The sequence below is a fragment of the Protopterus annectens genome, chromosome 4.part0 (genome assembly GCF_019279795.1).
Source record: "Protopterus annectens isolate FY-2018-M chromosome 4.part0, PAN1.0, whole genome shotgun sequence".
NCBI classification, from domain to species: Eukaryota; Metazoa; Chordata; order Ceratodontiformes; family Protopteridae; genus Protopterus; species Protopterus annectens.
This window is the reverse complement of record NC_056733.1, coordinates 6,846,415-6,867,144: the sequence shown is the minus strand read 5'-3', so window position 1 is coordinate 6,867,144 and position 20,730 is coordinate 6,846,415. Positions and strand designations below refer to the sequence as shown.

General features: G+C 43.9%; 1 protein-coding gene across 1 annotated transcript in view; it reads right to left on the bottom strand.

The window, feature by feature from the left end:
• ATAD5 (ATPase family AAA domain containing 5) overlaps window positions 1–20,730 on the bottom strand; it is a gene marked incomplete in the record, with an annotated part of 853,119 nt that overhangs the window by 472,719 nt on the left and 359,670 nt on the right. Inside the window, 1 exon segment of the mRNA XM_044068042.1 lies at window positions 16,450–16,600. Within this exon segment, the coding sequence (XP_043923977.1) occupies window positions 16,450–16,600 (151 nt within the window).

The following is a 20,730-nucleotide window of genomic DNA, read 5'->3' as shown; positions in this document are numbered from 1 at the left end:
AACCGACGCCAGACAAGGACTTTGGAATTCAGGCCGACTGCGGGTAGCCTGCCAGCAGGATAACCCAAGTATAATGACTGCAACAGTGAAACACAATGAACATCAACTGAAAGGCTGAAACATCTGAGAATCGTGTCTCCTTGCTTGCTTTATCCCTATGCTTTTTCTTGGGTGAAACTTTGAAGCATCTGGACTAAGGGATGACATGCCTTAGCATAATAAACCTTCCAAGTACAAACCCAAAGTAAACAGCCCACTTCTGAGGGTTCTGGGAGTGAACCCTTGGCAAACATTGCACAGTTCATGATGTTGAGTTCTGCACAAGGTGAAAAAATACAACTAGTATGGTAGTCTCTGTATGGGATGTGCACAAACAGCACCGGTTATAATTTGTGTAATCCTGCTGGCAGGTTGCCCTCAGTCGGCCTGAATTCCAAAGTCTTGGGTCCTGCGTCGGTTGCTGTCACCCCTTCCCTGACGTCAGGTCGTCAGGGGTATAAAATATGCAGCAGATGCCATTTTCTTCAGTTTTTCTTGCCCCAGATGTCAGGTGCCCCCAAACGGGTAGGCTAGATATATATACAAGACATACATGCACCAAAATAAACTTTACCTTCATCTACAACCAAATACACCACATAGGTTGTATAGATCAGAGAAGTAAAGAAATTCCAGCATAACTAAGGGGGATGGCGGGTGGGTAACCTGGACTGCAACAGTGAATGCACTCGAACATCTACATTTATGGTAAGTGTACACAACTGTACTATGTTGTTCGTGTTTCACTGTTGCAGTCATTACATTTAGGTAGAGTCCCAAAGCTATGGTTGGGGGGGGCTGGAGCTAAACAACATTAGGAGCGGCTATGAGGCCCTGCAGAACTGCAGTGGCAAAGCCCTCTCCGGATTTAGAGTAAAGTGGCAGATTGTAATGCTTTGTAAAGGTGTGCACTGAACTCCAAGTAGCAGCCTCCAAAATGTCTTTGGTTGGTACTCCCCTGAGAAAGGCTGCAGAAGTGGCTGCAGCTCTGGTTGAATGTGGCCTAATGCCCTTAGGCACTGGTTTGCCATGCTGAGAGTAGCAGAAAAGTACAGTTTTGTACCTACCATAAATGTAGATGTTCGAGTGCTAATACAGCTGCAGTCATAACAGATGGGTTCTCCTGCCGTCAGGCGGGTCCTCGGTTGGCCGAATTCCAAAGTCTAGGTCCGGCGTCGGGTGTTGTCGCTTCTTCCCTGATGTCAGTGCAACAGGGGTATAAAAGAACCAGCCGACGCCATTTTCTTCAGTTTTTCTTGCCCCAGATGTCAGGTGCCCCCAGAAGGAAGACAATACATAAAATTATGTAATAATGCAATGCAATATAATCAAAAAACAGTAGTTGTAAGCAAATACACCATAAAATAATACCCCTAGAGGGGAAGGAGGGAGGGAAACTTGGACTGCAGCTGTATTAGCACTCTAACATCTACATTTATGGTAGGTACAAAACTGTACTATGTTCATTGTGCATACAGCTGCAGTCATAACAGATGGGTAGAATCCCAAAGCTAAGAAAGGGGTGGTAGGCACTAGGTGGAACTAGGAGGAGCCAAAATGCCCTGCAAGACTGCAGTGGCAAAGCCTGCTCTAGATTTGGAGTATAATGGTAGGTTGTAGTGCTTGGAGAAGGTATGCACAGAACTCCAAGTGGCTGCTTCCAAAATATCCTTGGTAGGTACTCCTCTGAGGAAGGCTGCAGAGGTGGCTGTGGCCCTGGTGGAATGGGTTCTAATGCCTGTAGGTACAGTTTTGCCATGAAAAGAATAGCAAAAGCGTATGCAGTGGGCTATCCATTTTGAGATTGTCTGTTTGGAAATTGGCTTTCCTAGAGCTCCTACTGCATAGGGCACAAAGAGCTGTTCTGATTTTCTGAAAGGCTTTGTTCTGTCCAAATAATAACGCAGTTGTCTGTGGATGTCCAAGGAATGTAGTAATCTCTCCCCTTTGTTTTGAGGATTAGGATAAAAAGTAGGTAAATGTATGGCCTGATTTAAAGCTACCCTGGATACCACTTTAGGCATAAAGGACGGGTTGGTTCGTAAGGAAACTCTGTCCTGATGGAAGATGATAAAAGGCTGGACAGCCATGAGAGCCTGTAGTTCTGAAACTCTACGAGCTGAGGTAATAGCCAGAAGGAAAGCTGTTTTCCAGGACAAATATTTCAAATCTGATGAGGCAGCTGGCTCAAAAGGAGGCAAGGTCAGTTTTTCCAGAATGAAATTAAGATCCCAAGCAGGTATTGGTTGTTTCCTTGGAGGTCTTAAATTCTTAGCCCCTCTGAGGAACTGTCTTAAGAGAGGGTGCGAGAATAAAGGTGGATCAGTGTTGTATTCTGCAGAAATGGCTGAGGCATGGATTTTGAAGGAGGAGAAAGAAAGTCCACTGCTTAGCAGTTCAGCCAAAATATTGTAGTATGTGAGGTAAATTCAGTTTTCCAGGGTCCTGGCCCTTTTTCTCATTCCAGACACAAAAACGTTTCCATTTTGCGGAGTAAGCTTTTCTAGTTGATGGCCTTCTGGCCTCCAAAATGACATCCTGCACCTCCTTGGAGAGTAGGGCCTGCTGTGATGCTAAGGAATCTTCCATGCGGCTAGATTGAGTGTTTTAAGCTGACTGTGAAGAGTTTTGAAGCTGTGCGGAGTCAGAAGAAGAGGCATTAGAGGCAGGGTCCATGGTGGGGAACGCGTCAGGCTCCTCAGGAGTGGGTACCAGTGTTGCCTTGGCCAGTCCAGAGCAATGAGGATCATCTTTGGTCTGTCTGCTCTGGCCTTCAATAGAACTTTGGACAGCAGAAGAAGAGGCAGGAAGGCATAAACTGTCACTGATGTCCAACTGAAAGAGAGAGCATCCACTCTCCAGGCCTTTGGATGGAAGATCCTTGAGCAGAATTTTGTCAATTGATGATTTTTGTGGGAGGCAAAGAGATCTATGTCTGGCCTTCCCCATTCTTGGATTATTTCTGTAAAAATTTTGGATGCAACTTCCATTCGTGTGGATCTGTCATATTCCTGCTTAGGTTGTCTGCCAGCGTGTTTTCCTTGCCTGGCAAGTACTGTGCTTGTAGTTCCATTTGTAAGTCCATGGCCATGTTCCAAAGTGACATGGCCAGTCTGCATAGGGGGTAAGAATGTGTTCCTCCCTGCTTGTTTATGTACCACATAACTGTGGTGTTGTCTGTTCTTATCAATAGTTGACCTGGTTGTAGAAGGTCCTTGAAAGCTATAATAGCATTTATTACTGGTAGCATTTCTTTTTGATTGATGTGAAGGTGCTTTTCTTTTTGGGACCATTTGCCCTGAATGCACCGGTCTGTCATGTGCGCCCCCCAGGCGTAGTCCGAGGCGTCTGTTGTGATGACTTGATTTGCTTGAGGCTTGCTGAATGGAAGACCTGTGTTTGTTTGACATGCTTGAGCCCACCACAGAAATTCCTTTTGCAGACATGGAATTAGTGGTATTATTGTTTCCAAACTGTGGCTGTGTTGAGACCATATGTTTTTAGGTACCATTGTAGTTTTCTCATATGCAGCTTTGCACATGGGATTAGTAAGATGCAAGATGCCATGAATCCCAGAGCCTGCAGGATTTTCCTTGCAGTCAGCCTGGTGCAATTTGCCAGTGTTCTGAAGTATTGAATTAGTTGCCCCTGCTTCTCTGGCGTGAGGTAGGCCATCTGGGTGTTTGTGTCCAAATTGGCACCCAGGAAAATTATCTTCCAAGAGGGTATTAGCCTTGATTTCTCTTTGCTGACTGTGTATCCCAGAGAGTTTAATAACATTATTACATAAGCCAGATGTTTCAGAAGAATGTGCTTGCTGTCCGCTTGGATCAGGCAGTCGTCCAAATAAGGGTATATTTCTATCCCTTGAAGTCTGCAGTAGGCAATTACTGATGCCAGGCATTTCGTGAATACTCTGGGCGCAGTAGATAAGCCAAAGGGCAATGCAGAGAATTGATAATGGGTTGAACCTGCAAAAAATCTGAGGTATCTTCTGCAATTTTGTCTGATTGGGACATGCAGGTATGCCTCCTTGAGGTCCAATGTTACCAGCCAAGACTCCTTGCCCAGCATGGGAAGAAGTTGCTGCAGAGTGAGCATCTTGAATTTTGGTACGAGTAGGAATGTGTTTAGGATGGATAGATACAAAATAGGTTTCCAATCTTTTCCCTTCCTTGGCACCAGAAATAGCCTGGAATAAAAACCTTGACTTTGTTCGTGTGCAGGTACCTCTTGAATAGCTTTCATGTTCATGAGATCTGAAATTTGCCTTTGTACCTCTGACCTTTGATTGTGTGGCAGGTTTGGCATGCCTCTCATTTTTGGAAGGGTATGAAAATGGAATTTGTAGCCTCTGTTTATAATGTCCAGGATCCATTTGTCCTTTGTGACAACATGCCAATTTTTTGAAAATAGTGCCAGCTTTCCTCCTAAGGGGGCTGCCATTTGAGACCTGGTTGGCATGCAAAGGGGAAAGTCATTGGGTTTGCTTTCTGAAAGATTGCGAGTTGTCCTCACCACCTCTTTGTGTAGGAGCTTGCCATTGTCTGCCTCTATACGATCCTTGTGATTGTTCTCTGCCCCTCGGGCGCCTGTATCTGCCTCTTTGGGGTCTGTCTGTGGCAGGAAAGGACCAGTTTTTGGAAGGCCAATTTCTACTAAAACGTGGGGGTTGAACCTGCAGAAATTCTTTCACAGTTTGCATTGATTTAGCCTTTTCCTCCATTTTCCGTAATACTTCCTCAGCATTAGCCCCAAATAGTACATCCTTTTGAAGAGGGGCGTCTAGTAATTTAGCTTTGACATGATCAGGCAAGGCTTGTTCCTTGAGCCAGGCATGCCTATGTATGACTGAGCCTGTAACAGCAGCTCTACATGAGGCCTCTAGAGCATCAAAACCACATTGTAAGGTATGTTTACCCCACTTGTTCTGCACTATGCATCAAATCCTGCAACTCCTTCAAGTCTGGTTGTTCAGGTTGCGACATTTTACTTTTCAATTGTGATAACAAAAACTGTTGGTATTTTAGCATATGAAACTGACAGTTTAAGGCCCTCATGGATAAGGTAGCCGAGGTATATACCTTTTTCCCCCCACCTTTCTAAGGATCTGGAATCTCTCGGAAGGCAATGGATTTTTGGCAATGGAGGCCTTAACTCCCTTGGGCCCCTGTGAGATGGTTTCTAGGTCAGCAGCATGGCTTTTGTATAGAAAATGGTGAGAGTCAGGAACCCTGTAGTACCTGTCAGGCTTAACTGGAGCTGGAGGTAGAGAGTCCGGGTTAAGGCAGGCCTCCGAGTAAACATCATCTAGGATGGCCAAGACAGGAGGTATAGCCAGAGGCCTGTGCTGGGGTAACAAAAGAAATTCCCTGAGCCTTTTCTTGGAATCTGAATAATCCTGGCCTTCCCAGTGGAAGTGTTCCCTTAAGGTATGCAAAGTTTCCCCAAATGAGTAATCCTCAGGGGGGGATACAGAAGGAATAGACTCCTCTGCATCAGAGTCTTCAAAAGGGGAGTAAGACTGTTCCTGATCATCAGAGTGTTCTGAAATAATGGAGCCCTGATCAGAGGAGGGGGAATCTTCCTCGACTCTGGGCCTTTTGTCCGGAGGTGGCTGAGAACCTCTGATTAGAGTAATTAAATCCTCAGCCATTTTAAGCATCTGTTTCTTACGCATGGGGCCTGGAGATGGGCCCTGTGTAGCTGGTCTCTTAGAGTGCATGGTTGCTTTAGACTTGAACGCCTTGATGGAGAAAGAAGAGAAAGGTCTGAAGACACCTTGAGTGGAGGTGGACCTGTCCATATTCTGTGTTTCAACGCCAAGAGTGGCTTCGGTATCTGTAGTCGGGGTGTGGGCTGAGGAGCCTGCGACCTCGGGCACAGGAGACACTGCCAAAGATGTGTCGTCGGTAATCAGGGGCTGTGTAGGAGCCTCGCTGAGAACCGGACCACGTGTAGTAGGCTTTGGCGTGGTGTCGGTAGAGGCCGCGGACCTCGAGTGTCGGTCCTTGCCTTTGCGTTTTTTAGACAAAACCGGAGTCGGAGTATCCAATGACATAGTACAGTTAAATGCTTTCCCAAAAAAAAGCTGGGCGAACTCCGCCCGACGCTTAATAGTGCGTTTGTTGAATGTAGCACAAAAGCGACAGACCGAGACGTCGTGGTCTGGGCCTAAGCAAGGAATACAGAGGGAATGGAAATCCTTATGCGGTATTTGCTTCCCACAAGAAATACAATTATTAACTTTGTCTGACATCGGTCTGAGGCAAGAAAAGTTTCCCCAACGGGGAACTTAGCTTTTAAGAAGAAGACTTCGGTTTCCAAATTTTCGTAATCTCAGGAGCTGGCCGACCGGCACTTGCGAACTGCTTCTGCTTCGGGCACCGCGCGGCAAGAAAGACTGAAGAAAATGGTGTTGGCTGGTTCTTTTATACCCCTGTCGCACTGACGTCAGGGAAGAAGCGACGACAACCGACGCCGGACCTAGACTTTGGAATTCGGCCGACCGAGGACCCGCCTGACGGCAGGAGAACCCATCTGTTATGACTGCAGCTGTATGCACGATGAACATCGAATGCAGTGACCTATCCACTTTGAAATAGTCTGCTTGGAGATGGCCTTTCCTTGTGATCCTGCAGCATATGCCACTAGTAATTGTTCTGTCTTTCTGAAAACTTTAGTTTTGTCCAAATAGAATCTAAGTTGTCTGTGTATGTCCAAAGAATGCATAATTTTCTCCCCCTTGTTCTGTGGACTTGGATAATGGCAAATTAATAGTTTGGTTAAGGGCCACAATGGACACCACCTTAGGCACGAATGTAGGGTTTGTCCTCAGAGACCCATCTGGATGAAAAATGATAAAGGGTTCCACAGCCATGAGCGCCTGTAGCTCTGACACTAGTCTTGCAGAAGTTATTGCTAGGAGCAGAGCTGTTTTCCAGGATAAAAACTTTATATCCGCAGTAGCAGCTGGCTCAAAAGGAGGTAGGGTGAGTTTTTCCAAGACATAATTGAGGTCCCAGGCAGGCATTGGCGATCTCCTTGGAGGTCTTAAATTTTTGGTTCCTCTGAGGTACTGCCTTAATAAAGGATGTGAAAAGAGTGGTGGCTCTGTATTGTAATGAGCCAAAATGGCAGAGGCATGAATTTTAATTGATGAAAAAGATAGGCCTTTGTCCAGCATCTCAGTTAAGTACTGCAAAATCTGAGGAATATTTGGTACAGCTGTGTCAGTTCCTTGTGCTTGGTTCCAAGCACAAAATCTCTCCCATTTTCCAGCATAGGATTTTCTAGTACTAGGTCTTCTGGCTTCCAAAATGACATCCATCACAGCTTTACTGAGAGGTGTGCTTTGTATAGCTACATTATCAGCCATGCTGCCAGGTTTAGAGCCCTGAGTTGGCTGTGCAGAATCTGATTGTTTTGTTGGGACAGTAGGTGAGGTATTTGAGGTAAGGTCCAGGCTGGGCATTGAGACAAGTTCCTTAAGATCGGATACCAGTACTGGCGGGGCCAGTTTGGGGCAATCAGAATCATTTTTGGTTTCTCCGGTCTCACCTTGAGGAGTACCTTGGGGAGGAGAGGCAGTGGAGGAAAAGCATATACCGATAGGTTTTTCCAGTTGAAAGATAAGGCGTCCACTTTCCATGCTTGTCTGTGATAAGTCCTTGTGCAGAATCTTTTTAGTTGAAAGTTGTGATGGGAGGCAAATAGATCTATGTCCAGGCATCCCCATTTCTTTGACATCATGCCAAAGACTTGTGGATCCAGGTGCCACCCGTAGGGATCCATGAGATTTTTGTTTAGTCCATCTGCCAGAGTATTGTCCTTTCCTGGCAGGAATTGTGCCTGCAGATGAATTTGGTAAGTCAATGCTGTGTCCCATAAAGCCATGGCTAGTCTGCAAAGAGGGTAAGAATGCGTGCCTCCCCCCTCGCTTGTTTATGTACCACATGACCGTGGTATTGTCTGTCTTCATCAGTAGTCGTCCCGGATGAATTAGGTCCTTGAAGGCTATCAGGGCATTTTGAACAGCTAGCATCTCTTTTTGATTGATAATGTAGATGCATTTGTTTTGTGGACCAGGTGCCCTGAATGCCTCTTCCTGCCATGTGAGTCCCCCAGGCATAATCTGATGCATCCGTTGTTAGGTTCTGCCTGGCTGGGGGTAGTGAGAATGGCTGTCCCTTGTTTTGGTGACAAGCCTTTGCCCACCATCGAAACTCCTGTTGCAGGCAGGGAATGAGAGTAATCACTGTTTCCAGGCTGTGGCAATGTTGTGTCCAGACACTTTTTAGGTACCATTGAAGTTTCCTCATATGCAGTCTTGCATATGGAATTAGTAGGATGCAGGATGCCATGAAGCCCAAAGTCTGCAGATTTTTTCTTGCAGATAACTGGGCCTTTGTTGCCATTTCCTTGAAATAGGTAGTCAGTTGCCTTTGTTTGTCTGGCGGGAGATAAGCCATCTGGGCAGTTGTATTTAAGCTTGCACACAGGAATATTATCTCTTGAGAGGGTACTAGTTTTGATTTCTTTTCGTTAACTGTGTACCCTAGGCATGTTAAAAGTCTTTTCACAAACGCCAGATGCTGTAGTAGAATGCCCTTGTTCTCTGCTTGAATGAGGCAGTCGTCCAAGTAAGGATATATTTGTATTCCTCTTTGTCTGCATAAAGCAATTACTGGTGCCAGGCACTTTGTGAAGACCCTGGGCGCAGTAGATAAGCCAAAGGGTAGTGCAGAGAATTGGTAATGCTTTGAACCAGCTTTGAATCTGAGGTATCTTCTGCATGATTGTCTGATTGGGACATGCAGGTATGCCTCTTTTAGGTCTAAAGTGACAAGCCAAGCCTTTCTGCCCAGCATGGGCAGAAGCTGCTGTAAGGTCAACATCTTGAATTTCGGTATATCCAGGAAAATGTTTAGAATAGATAGGTCCAGTATTGGTCTCCATGCTTTGTCCTTTCTGGGTATCAAGAACAGTCGAGTAAAATCCTTGTCCCTGCTCTTGCTGTGGCACTTGTTGAATAGCCCCCATGTCCATGAGGGATGAGACTTGTTTTTGAGCCTCTGCCCATTGATTTTTTGGCAGGTCTGGCCAACCGTTTGCCCTTGGCAGGGTATGGAAGTGAAAACTTGTAGCCTTGTGACACTATGTCTAGAACCCATTTGTCCTGGGTTATAATGTGCCAATTTTGAGAAAAAAGTGCTATTTTTCCCCCTAAGGGTGCTGCCAGTAGATAAGTGCTTGGTGCAGGAAGGGGGAAGTCATTCGGACCGTTTCCTGTATGGTTGTGATTTGTCTTCTCCACTTTTGGAGGTAGAAGCACCCCATTTAGACCTGTACAAACCTTGCGGCTGGAATTTGCCTCTAGGGCGTCTGGATCTCCCCCTTTGAGGTCTGACACTAGAAAGGACCAATTCTTTGTAGGCCAGTGTCTGCTAAACCTAGGTGGCTGTACTTGTAAAAACTCTTTGACCGTATGCATAGATTTAGCTTTGTCCTCCATTTTCTTTAACACCTCTTCTGCCCTAACACCAAACAATGTATCATGCTGTAATGGTGCATCTAATAATTTAGCTTTGACATGATCAGGCAGATTTTGTTCCTTTAACCAAGCATGCCTCCTAATTACAGAACCCGTAACAGCAGCCTTGCAGGAGGCCTCCAGAGAATCAAAACCACATTGCAAAGTATGCTTTCCAACTTGTTCAGCTGCATGCAATAAATCCTGCATTTCTTGTTATCTACACATTCAGAATTTACCAACATTTTCTGTTTAAGCAGTGTCATGACAGATTGCTGGTATTTGAGCATATGAAACTGGCAGTTTAAGGCCCTTATAGCCAAGGTAGCAGATGTGTAAATCTTTTTTTCCCATCTATCCAGTGCCCTAGAATCTCTGTCAGAGGGGGAGACTTTTTTGCAGTGGAAGCCTTAACCCCTTTGGGACCCTGAGAAATAGTTTCTGGGTCTGCAGCAGGGTTTTTGATTAGGAATTTATGAGAGTCAGGAACCCTGTAGTATCGGTCAGGCTTAACAGGAGCTGGAGGTAAGGAGTCAGGGGTCAGACTAGACTCTGAAAACACATCTACAATGTCAAACACAGGTGGAATAGCTAGAGGCCTGTGTTGAGGTAATAGAAGAAAATCCCTGAGCCTCTTCTTAGATTCTGAAAAATCTTGGCTCTTTCAGTGGAAATGCTCCCTCATGGTATGCAAGGTTTCCCCAAAGGAATAGTCCTCAGGAGGAGAAGCTGAAGGAATAGATACTTCAGCATCAGAATCCTCATGGGGGGGTGGGGGGTGGGGGGAGAATATTGCTGATCAGAAGAGGAATCAGAGGAAATGGAAACCTGATCTGAAGATTCATAGTCTGTGTCTTGCCTAGGCCTCTTATCAGGAGGGGGATGGGAACCCCTGATCAAGGTAATTAAGTCTTCGGCCATTTTGAGCATTTGTTTTTTGGGCATGGAGGCCTGTCCATGTGGCTGGAGAACTTGTTTCTTTGCTTTTAAAGATGCTTTAGTCTTTGCCTTTGAAGCTGAAGTCAGTTTAATGTATAATTGTTTAGGTCTGAATACACCTTCAGAAGCCGATGCCTGCTCAGCAGCTCCAGACCCATCTGAGGGAATAGTCTCCGAGGCTCCAATACCTTGAGTTTCCAGCGGCCTGACCGACTCCACGTGGGAGTCGGTAGCGGCCTGCGACTCTAAAGTAGCGGGCGTCAGGGGCTGAGAAAGCACCTCACTGAGAACTGGCGACTGGCTTAGGAGAAGCTTTGTTGTCGATTTTGGATCTCGGTTGCCTGTCTTTTTTTTGTGCTTTTTGTGAACTCCGGTAGTCAGATGGCTATCCGACGACATTGTATAATTAAATCTGCATCCAAGTTAGCTCAGTGCAAAATCATACCGACGATTAATAGTGCGTTGGTTAAATCTAGCACAAAACCGACAGCATGAAACGCTGTGGTCAGGGTCTAGGCAAGGAATACAGTAAGAATGAAAGTCCTTATGAGGTATTTGCTTCCCACAAGAAATACAATTATTAACTTTTTCTGACATCGGTCTGGAGCAAGAAAAAAGTTTCCACAATGGGATACTTAGCTTTTAATGAAGACTTCGGATCTGAAACTCGAACACGGAAATCTCAGGAGTCGGCCAACCGGCACTTGTGAACTGCTTCGGCTTCGGGCACTGCGCAGTAAGAAAGACTGAAGAAAATGGCATCGGCTGCATCTTTTATACCCCTGACGACCTGATGTCAGGGAAGGGGCGACAGCAACAGACACAAGTCCCAAGACTTTGGAATTCAGGCCGATGATTAGATGAATGAATTGGTTGGTCCACAGTACCAGTATCAAAAAAGTGATTATCTTTCTCCGAGATGAGACCACCAATGAAATGCTTTAACTCCATTTGGATTATCAGCCATAAAGTCTAGTACGAGTCACCAGTAGTTCAGCGAGGCTGGTATTAGTAACAAAATGGAAGCAGCTAGAGAGAGACTCAAAGTGTGACGCAGAAAAGACCACTGTGTGCACAAAAGTACTATCCTATCAAACCAACATTTCCAGTGCAAAAGCAGTCAAGAAATAATAGCAGTCATTATAGCACTGGGTAGAATAAACAGTTATTAACTCAGAGGTGATGGTCAAGTCCTCCATGATCTTTTTCAAACCTTTTCGGTTTTCAAGGGTGTAAGGGGAGAACCGTCAATTTTCCAGGCTGCAGAAGTTGCTCTTCTGAAGCAAAACAGTTCTCAGCTACTTGTTCCATGCTCTGGCAAAAAGGTCTACTTCTGACACACCCTAGTTATTGGTAAGATGTGGGAAATTTCTATTTTCAACTTATACTTGGGTTGGTTCACCTGTGATCTGCTCAGCCTAACAATTTTCCTGGGATGGATTATAGGCTGCTCTGAGGGTCTTTTCTACACTGTATGCAATCTCCTCCCAGCCTGCACTGATAACCCGCGCAGGATGTTGGAATGTGTATCCCGCATTTACTGTTGATATGCCACATGACTGTGGTGTTGTCTGCAAGGATTTGGAGGGTTTGCTGACTCATTGTTTTAAATGCTCAAAGACAGTACCACACCTATCATTCGTTTCACATTTATGTATTTTCTTTCTTCGTGTATGGGTCTCATATGCTATGGGTTTTCAGTATGTCTATATGTACTCCCCAGGCCAAATTCGATAAGTCTGTTTAATGGAAATCAGGAACTGAATGAACTGTGTAGTGCTTGAATCTGCAGTCAGTGTTTGTATAGGCTGTACAATTCTGAAAGGTATTCCCAAGCAGAAGTAAAGCTGTCCTTGTCACCAAGGGAGAATGGAGACACAAGCCTTCAGGTAATGGGAAGGCTAGAGCCATCTGTTCTTGAGGTACCACCTCAATTAGGTATTAGGAGGACATGCAACTTAGGACCCTGAGGAATTCCCTGGCTGAGATAGCATACCTGTCCAGGATGTTCTTGATGGACATGGGCAGAGAAAGAGGTTTGTTTGTATCCTGGTAATAACATCTTCTGGATCTCTATGAGCAGGAGTGTTCTCTGTAAAACCACAGTCCTGAATGGAGATATATAGTTTGAACTTTCTTACACTGATGGAGAGACCTAGTTTTCTGAAACATGCTAGGGTAAATGTCAAGGCCTTGTTGATTTCCAACGAGGAATCTGTCTGAATGAAACAGTTGTCAAGGAAAGGGTAAATGATCCACATTAAGACCTTTAAGAGGCTAATAATGGAACCATGTCTTTGGAAAGACTCTAGGTGTAATAAACAAGCTAAAGGGCACACAAGTAAACTGACTATGCTCTCCAATGCTCTCCCCTACTGCAAATTATTGGAACTGCCTGTGATCTCAGGTGACAGGAATGTGTGTCTGACATACACCAGAAGGAAGCCTTAAAGGGTCAGCATTATGAATTCAGATACAACAAGGAATCTGCCTAGTACTGAAAGGTCCAAAATGGATCTCTCCTCTGCCCTCCTTCCTGGTCATAAGGAAAGGTCTTGAGTAATAGCCTAGGTTACCTTCTACTTTTTGATGCTCTATGTACCCCTATTCTAGTAATTCTTTTAGAAAAGGACTGCAACATGGAAAATTGGTATTTAACGGATGATGCCCCCATCCCCAGAAATGGAATATGTACCCTTCCTGAAAGATATTTCAAAATCACTTGCTCTGTACTATCTTCTTCCAATTTTCTACAAACAAAGACAGATGTTCTATCCTGACACACAGGAGGTTTAATGTACTCTAGAGTGAAAACTCTAGCTTGGCTGAGTTTGCTCTTGCAGTTTTCATCCTGAAGGAGGAAGGAGGCATGATGGAAAGAAGGGGGTGAAGTGAGACTTTTGTTGGTGGCTGGGGGGTGGAGGAGATGGCCAATATTAGTCACGGTTGTTCCCTCAGAAAGCCATGGCCTTGGTGGCACACAGGCTTCTCATTAGATTTGGCTCGACATTTTCTTGAGAACTTGGTCTCCTTACTCTTGCCAGATTTACTCTTTTCTTGTCTGGATAAAGGAGAACCAGGACTCAGTAAGATAGTTTCTACTGCATTTAGGTGCCTTGGATTACAAAAGTTCCTTGACAGACTGTATAATGTTGTCTTTCTTCACCAGTCTCTTGACACACGTTCAGTAAAGGGTACAAACACGACTTTCTTATCCAATGGGGCATCTAGGAGCTCATCCTTCACAGTCTGGCAGGGATCAATTCATCCACAAGGCATGCCTCTGAATGACAGACCCTGTTGCTGCTCCCCAAAATGAGGCATTCACGGCATTGGTCACATTTTCCGGGCATGTTTGGCAGACTGGGCTGAGAGGTCTCCTAGCCCAAGAATCCAATTGCAAATCTTAGTCAAAAATCCCTTATGCATTGAACCTCAACTTATCCTGCAGACTTTAATGGTAGGCAGCCATGTGGGTCTGGCTGTTTAATGCTCTGAAAACCACGGTAACAAATCTATAAACCATTCTTCCAAATCTGTTGAGTTCTCTATTCTCCTTGTCTTTGGGAATGGGGTTCCTAGAAAAAGCCACACAGGACCCTCTGCTGGAATCAAGAGTCACCATCGCTGGAGGAAATTCTTGATACTATAAAATAGTTAGCTTTCCTAAGAGCAAGGGGTGGGAATCAGCCTCCAGTGATGCATTAATAAATGCATCCTCCCCGTAACATCCAAGACTGGAGGAACAACAAGTGCCTTGCGCTCAGACATGCCCATGAATGCTCTTTATGCAAACTGAGTCTGAAAGTACGCCTCTGACCCCAAGTGGAGCTCCTCCTTTAACTTCTGAGGGATGTACCCAAAGGACAAATTTTCTGGAGATGAAGCAGAGGATAAGATGCCACTTGTGCCAGACTCAGACAGTGACAGATGGGAAATATCCCATACAAACCAATTAATCTGGTTCACTGTATGGACAGTCAGTTCTCTTCAAGAGGTTTAAGAGATTAGAGAGGCAGGATCCTCTTCAAAGGACAATATTTTCTAGCATTCAGTATCTCAGGTTTTACTGGATATTTTCTCAGAAACTGGATATAGCTACCATAAGCATAGAAGTAAACATATCCCAGTGCTTTGAGGAGGGATCTTGTTGCCATGCAAGTCTTCGACACAGCTTGTGTGAAAGGAGGAGTGAAGCAGCAAAATCTTCTGAGGGAGAGAATGACTGCCAAATCTGGTGTCTAACACTGCCCTCAAAAACACCAATATTTTAAATGATGATAACCAGACAGTGGACAAATATATTCCAATGCACTTGTCAGCTTTTCCTGGAATGTGACTTGTATGACACATTCATCCAGGTACCAGTAAAAGTAAACACTCTTCAATAATGGGGTAGATTTACATAGATGCCAAGCCTTTAGTGACTGAAGTGGGGCACTGGACAATTTAAATGGAAAGCACATCAAACTGAAAATGTTTTGCACCGCCTATAAACCTGACTTCCTCTGTTTCTTGTAAACAGAAATATGCAGTAAGGCATCCTTTTCTACAATGACCAGAACAGCAACTTGTAGCAAAAGAAGAGACTGCAGAGTGAACACCTTGAAGTCTCTTATATGCAGAAACTTTAGTCAAGTATGGGCCTCCAAGGGCCATTCTTCCAGGACACTAGGCAAATACTTGTAATGACCCCTCTTCCTTGCTCTAACAGTGCAAGCCATTTCTATGGCTGCTGATAGCAGCTGGATGTCTAGGACAGAACATACTACACCACACTGGTCTGGTGACAAGAGAGGCATTCCCATGAAGGAAAGAAATGTCAGAGCAAGTTTTGTAACCTGATGTAATTACTTCTCTTAGCTACAGATATGTTATCCAATGGAAATACCCTTCTTAAAATGGGGCAGTCTCCATTCTAGAGAGTAGGGGAGACTCATTCAAAAGTGAGACACCTTCATTAATAGGGGGACGGCATTCACCCTGCCTCATCTCAAATGAGTCACCAAGGTTTCTGACCCTCATTTGGTTTCTCCTAGCGAACTTGTTCCAGGTTTTTTTGGTTCGCTCACATCTCCATTTAGTACTCATCTCAAATGACCTTTTTCAAGAGCCATCTTCTTGAATAGTTTCAGTCAGGAATGCTTACTATAAAGTAACCAACTAGCAAGTATGGTAATTCCTATATACCGTAGTTAGCAACTGGTGGGTGAAGTAACTGTTTCACTATTTTAGCAAATGGATGGCACGTCTTACTCCAGTCTCTTGAAAGTATTGTGTGCGCGCGTGTGTCTGTCTATGGGTGGGGAGAAGGTGCAAACAATACTGCATCCATAAATCAAGATGCTGTTCTTCACTGTCCTCTAGCAAAGGTCAGTTCCTAAAGCAAGTGCACCTTCAGACCATTGTGAACATTAGCTGCTGCCCTAGCACTACTGTTTATGGCATCAATCCTATATTTAACTTTGTTTACTAGGCTCGCACGAGGAATTTGGGCAGGGGGGAATGAAATTCTGAATAATTTGTGGGATAAGCTAAAGAGAATGGAAAGTAAGGAGTAGACAATGGCATAAACAACTGTGACAATGAACTACTCATTTCTTTCATTAGGGCAAGTAGACTGCTCTGTCAGATTCAGCAGCAGAATACTGTAGTACGGAAACATCTAAGAAAGCAAAAAAAAAAATAGATTACAGAAAATGGACACACATGTAAAACTTTTGTTATGACAAACAGCAAGTTAAAGAATGGGAGAATGATTATGACGGATGTGACATTATTTGTCCCTTTCTATCATTATGAAGCACTTCTGTAACACAAAGGAGAATTTTAAAATATAGGAGGATCACCATTAAATAAAACATACAAACTATTTTCCTGTAGGTGTGGCTTTGATGATGGTAAACATTTTAATCTATCAGTATACAAACGCCACTAACCTGACTTGCTTTCAGGAACTGCAATCCGCTCACTTCGATTCCACAGCTGCTGAAGAATTCTGGTAACAGGAAAGCTTGTGTTTGCCAACTGAATTTCTTGTGCTAAACAATTTTTCACAGCCTCTGAAAGTTCAGGTCTCCATCCAAATAACTAAAGGACGACACACTATGTCAGCAAATGGTACAATCACAACCATAGGGCTCTCAAATAGTTTTTGCAATCTAGTTACACTAAGAGCTCTTATTTCAACTTTACTGTAATTTTAGTAACTGCCTCATGTTCACTGACAACCATTTAATTTTCGAACAGAAACAGTGTGTGAGGGATGTGGATACATGATGTAATTGGAAGCAAAGCTCTTAAATGTACGCACGAAAATTGCAAACCAGCTTGTCAGCTTTACACCCAAAAAACTACCCACCAACAGTAAGGAACAAACACAAACCCACATATGCAGAGGTACTCGCATGCAATCTACCCAAACCTCCAAGACCTCCTTAAAGGCATCTCTCAGTGGCCTCTCACACACAAAAAAGACAAGCTCCTCACAAAAAACAACTCAGAGTCATAGTAATCCAGCTTCCAAGGCTATACGGCAACACACCACACAGCCCAACATTCTAGTTACCAGGGATTCCATTGTAAAACATAATGATGTCCCCCTTACCAAACTAAACAAGATCATCACAGTGAGCTGTCTGTCGGGAGCCAGGATCCACCAGATCATGCATGTTCTTAGATCTTTAAACTATAAGTACCAGTATGACATGGTCATAGTCCATGTGCACGTAAAGAACCTAAGACATACCTCACTGGACTATATGAAGAGAAACATGATGGAGCTCTGAGCATTTGTCCCAGGCGGATATGAATCTAGCCTTGAGTAGCATCCTACCTTCAACAATGATGCCACAGTAACCAGAAAAATATGATAGACTTCAACGATCGGATTAGTTTCTGGTGTCATAAGGGGATCCAATCAGTCTGGGGAGACATGATTGACAAACCACAATGCTTTGCCAAAGATGGATTGTACTTGTCACCACTTGGCTTCTGGATATTGGCAAAAACATTATTTAGCCCCATAGTGCCTTTTTTACGCCATGCTAATTTGTTAAACCCTCCAACATAAGATAAATCATTCATGACTACCTAAAAGTACTGTTGGTCAATGCTAGCAGTTTAAATAAAAAAACTGCACTCCCTGGAAGCACTGCTCACCCTGAAGAATGCAAACAAATGTGCAGTCATGAAACATGGCTCAGAACCATGAAAAGCACCCTAGCTATCACAGGCTCCAATGCCTTTCATACATTTAATTCCCCCTCACCTCAGGATAAAACAAAGGCAGGTGTTATCTCAGTGTTTACACAGGACAAGTACACTGCTAGACTCATCCAACAACATGTCTCACTTGAGCTGCACCATGCCCAACTAACCAAAAGTGCGAACCCCTATCATATCCTTGCCAACTTCAGATCTCTTAAAATGAGTCTGGAAAAATAACATCTCCTACCTAAACCTACTGGAATCTAACAATCTGCCTAAAACCAAACTTATGGGTGACTTCAGCTACCCCTCCAAAAACAGAGACTTTTACAACCCATAATTCACTTGTTTTTGTTAATACAAACACATTGGGACAAATAGTTAGCTCCCCAGTTAGAGGTACAAATATCCTAGACCTAGTACTCTCAAACATGGGGGGATGTTGCTCTCTCCCGTTCATTAACTCCTTCCTGGTACGATCTGACAAGATGATCTCCTTTAGTATTAAAACTAACTTAAAACTCCATCAAACTCCAAACTTAGGAACTTTGCTAAGGCCAATTACTTCAAAGTGACAGCTATAAAACTTCCAAGACCCTCTGAACCCTAATGACACTGAGGTCTACTATGAACTGTACACAAAACTACTGTACAGCCACATTCATAGCTGCATAGAAGAGGCAGTAGCTGTCCAGGTTAAACCTATGATTACTGGCAAAAACAAACCACCCTGGTGAACCCTTAACATAAATAGACCATTCAACAAAAGGGGGAAAAAACTCTCACCAAAGCTACAAAGAAACAGATAAAACAGTGCAAGACACTCACTAGTCAAACAAAAACAAGAGAGATGGTCAAATCTGCCAAAGCAAACTACAAGGTAAAGATAGCCTCCCAGGTGAAAGATAACCATAAGGCTTTTTTTAATTATATTTCTAACCTCAGGGGGAACACTCAGCAATGTGCAGAGTTAATCATGAATGGCAATGCTTACACCCAACCTGAAACTATAGCAAACCTGCTGGTCCACAAGTTCAGTTCAACCCCCCCCCCCCAAAAATCACCTACTGCCACACCCAAAGAAATACACAAACCCGTCTCCCCTATCGGTCATTATGAGGGAACAAGTCCCTACTGGGCTCCCAAAAGCCAAAAATACAGTTTCCATGGATCACAATAACATTCCAGGATATTTTAAATAGCTTAAAGCAGAATCTATCAGGGCCACTAAAAACCTTCTTTACCCACAGCCTCTGTACGAGCTTTGTCCAGGAGGAATGGAGGACTGTAACAATCTTCACTCTGCACAAGGGGGCTCATCAACTGACCCAGGGAACTACAGACCCATAAGCTTGACCAGTCTTATCTGCAAGGCCATGGAGAGAATTATCACGGACCTGATCAAAAATGACAAAGGAAATCGCTCCAAACACTGGACCATGATGATGATGATGATTGAACCAAACTCAGTTTGGCTTTGTTAAAGGGAGAACTTGCAAGCACAATCTGGTGGAGTTCTTTGAGAAAGTCACCAGGGCCATGGATGAGGGTAAAATGGTACACACTGCTTATCTAGACCTGGCCAAAGCTTAAGGCCATGCATGACGGTAAAACAGTACACACTGCTTATTTTGACTTGGCTAAAGCTTTCGACACAATGCCCACTCGAAGATCACAGATGAACTTACTGACTTGCGCATAAACACCTACATCATCAGATGGATGGCAAACTGGCTCATTGACAGGACACATGTCTGGATAAGTGATTCTTCCTCCGATAAACCTATTACTAGTGGTATCCCCCACAGGGCTCAGAGTTGGGACCCCTCCTGTTTGGTATATACTTCTCTGAAGTGAAGGCCAATGTTGAGTGCCTCTGGCTCACCAAGTTCGCTGACTACTGTAATCTGGGAACAATCACCAAATCCACAAAGAATATGGACATCCTGAAAACAGGTCTAAAAATGACAAATAACTGGTGCCAAAACCATGGTCTCAAACTAAATGCTAAAAAATGTCTAATCATACCCTTCAACAAATCAAGCATCTCTGCAAATTATAACATTGCTAGCCCACCCTTAAAAAAAGACCCAGTGGTGAGGGATCTAGGAACACAGATGGATAGGGACTTAAACATTGTCCACTAGGTAGCGAACAAAAATCCTTCTGAGTAGATCTTATAAGTAAGGCATGGCATCAAGTTCAAAGGAAGTCACAGTGCCATTGTACTTCACTGTCATCAGGCACTCATCTGACCTATAGAGCAGACTGCTCCTTTCTGTATGTACCTAACCAGACACTTAAACCAACTGGAGTGGCCGCAGAGGTTTCTCACACAAAAAAAAAAAAAAAAAAAAAAAAAAAATTACAGTAAGGCACATGTCTTTTGCAGACAGACTAAATGCCTTATCCCTTTACTCAGTCTCGTATTGTTTATTGAAAGGTGACTGCCTGACCTACAAGGCGCACACTGATCCATCCTTGAGGAAAATGTTACATATTCATTAAGAAAAATTATATAAGGGTTACGCCTTCCAGGGACCTAAACTTTATTTGCGACTCTAACAGAACTTGCTGGAGAGAGAGATTCATATCCCAAAGGATACCTTGTCTATGGAATAAGCTTCCCATCTTCGTAAAACAAAGCCCATCCCTTACTCTCTTCAAAAAGAATTGGGATAAATGGATGGGAAGCCATAAATTCACTCCCAGAGTACTGCCCATGTCCCTTATGGACAGAAGCAATCAAAATGACTCCGGGCTCAAACACTGAAAGACCCACTACCCGGATACTACCCCATCCCATATTTGGGGAATTAAACTAGAGTTTTCATTGTGTGATACATTAAAACTCCTGTAATAGAGACCCATGTGATAATATGCAAATGACCCCTTAAGGGCATCAAGTGTTTCAGCTATATGGCTTCTGAATGTCCATTACTTTTTTTTAAGTCTTTGTGGATACATTCAAGCCAATAAAGCCAAACCCCACTAACTGTGGACATTGGTTT